This window comes from Brassica oleracea, unplaced genomic scaffold (assembly GCF_000695525.1).
Source record: "Brassica oleracea var. oleracea cultivar TO1000 unplaced genomic scaffold, BOL UnpScaffold04487, whole genome shotgun sequence".
Classification (NCBI taxonomy): Eukaryota; Viridiplantae; Streptophyta; class Magnoliopsida; order Brassicales; family Brassicaceae; genus Brassica; species Brassica oleracea.
In genome coordinates this window covers 1-961 of record NW_013621011.1, presented here as the reverse complement: position 1 = coordinate 961, position 961 = coordinate 1, and the positions used below count along the sequence as shown (strand labels likewise).

Sequence of the window (961 nt, the reverse complement as noted above, 5' to 3'; positions counted from 1 at the left end):
AATCTAAAAATCTTGAAAGATTTTATTTTCATTGTTATAGTTATTTCAACGGGAAACAAAAATAAAATGATAAAGCCCACAAACAGCAGAGTTGATATGAAAACAAATAAGAATCAACAATGTGATTGAACCTCGGTGTGATTGTTATTAATGCCAGTGTCCTTAAAAGACCTACTTCCAAAAATCAAAAACCCTACTCCAAACCCGGCCATTGCAGCCAAGAAGACTCCTCCATTGAAGGACATCACAGCCAACATGATCAGATAAGACAAACCAGCCCTCACAGTGTAAATCACGGTCTGGGCTAGCCCGCCGCCTAAGCTAGCCGGACCGGCTTTCATGATCCCGCATCGAGACAACCACTCCGACAATGCGGAAAAGACGAAAACGGTGGCAAGGCAGACCCAATACATTTTCAGGCTAGTCCCTGGCCAGCCATCGAATAGAACCTCTGTGTTTTTCCCCCAAAAGAACGTCATGTGCATCATGCCACCGTGATGACGGCGGCGATGTTGGAATAAGGCCGACGGTGAAGGTGCGGGAGCCGCCGTAGAAGATCCACTCATGCCGTTCATATTGTTTAGAGATATTCTTAACTTGAGATGTGAGGGTTTACTTATTGTGTGTGTGCGTGTGGGGTAATTATAAGGGTTTTGTTTTTTTTGGTTGGAGATTGGTGTGTAGTACAATGTACATTTTTACAACAACAATGCGATATTTTTGGTTATATTCGAGTATAGATTAACGTTAAAGAGACTTAGTTGAGATAAAGTTAAACAAAAAGATATTTAGTTGAGCATATTCTGCTGACAAAAAAAAGTTGAGCATATACTTCTTTTTTTTCAAGTCTTGAGACAACTTTTGAAGAAGTAAAACGCTAAGATATGGAGAAATCTAGAATCTTTGATTATATCTTTCAGACTTGAGGCATTTCGTCTTGTTTCTAGCTTTCCCGTTATAT

The 961-nt window shown here is 40.0% G+C and overlaps 1 protein-coding gene across 1 annotated transcript; it reads right to left on the bottom strand.

Moving 5' to 3' along the window:
- Window positions 1-52: 52 nt before the first annotated feature.
- On the bottom strand, window positions 53-667 carry LOC106321982 (copper transporter 3-like). The gene has a single exon (XM_013760191.1). The coding sequence runs from the start codon at window positions 573-575 to the stop codon at window positions 114-116; it is 462 nt and encodes a 153-aa protein (XP_013615645.1). The 5' UTR covers window positions 576-667; the 3' UTR covers window positions 53-113.
- Between the last annotated feature and the right edge of the window lie 294 nt (window positions 668-961).

What these genes read in the sequence shown, in the direction of transcription:
- LOC106321982 (XM_013760191.1), bottom strand. Translation starts at nt 575, where the DNA reads ATGAACGGCATGAGTGGATCTTCTACGGCGGCTCCCGCACCTTCACCG.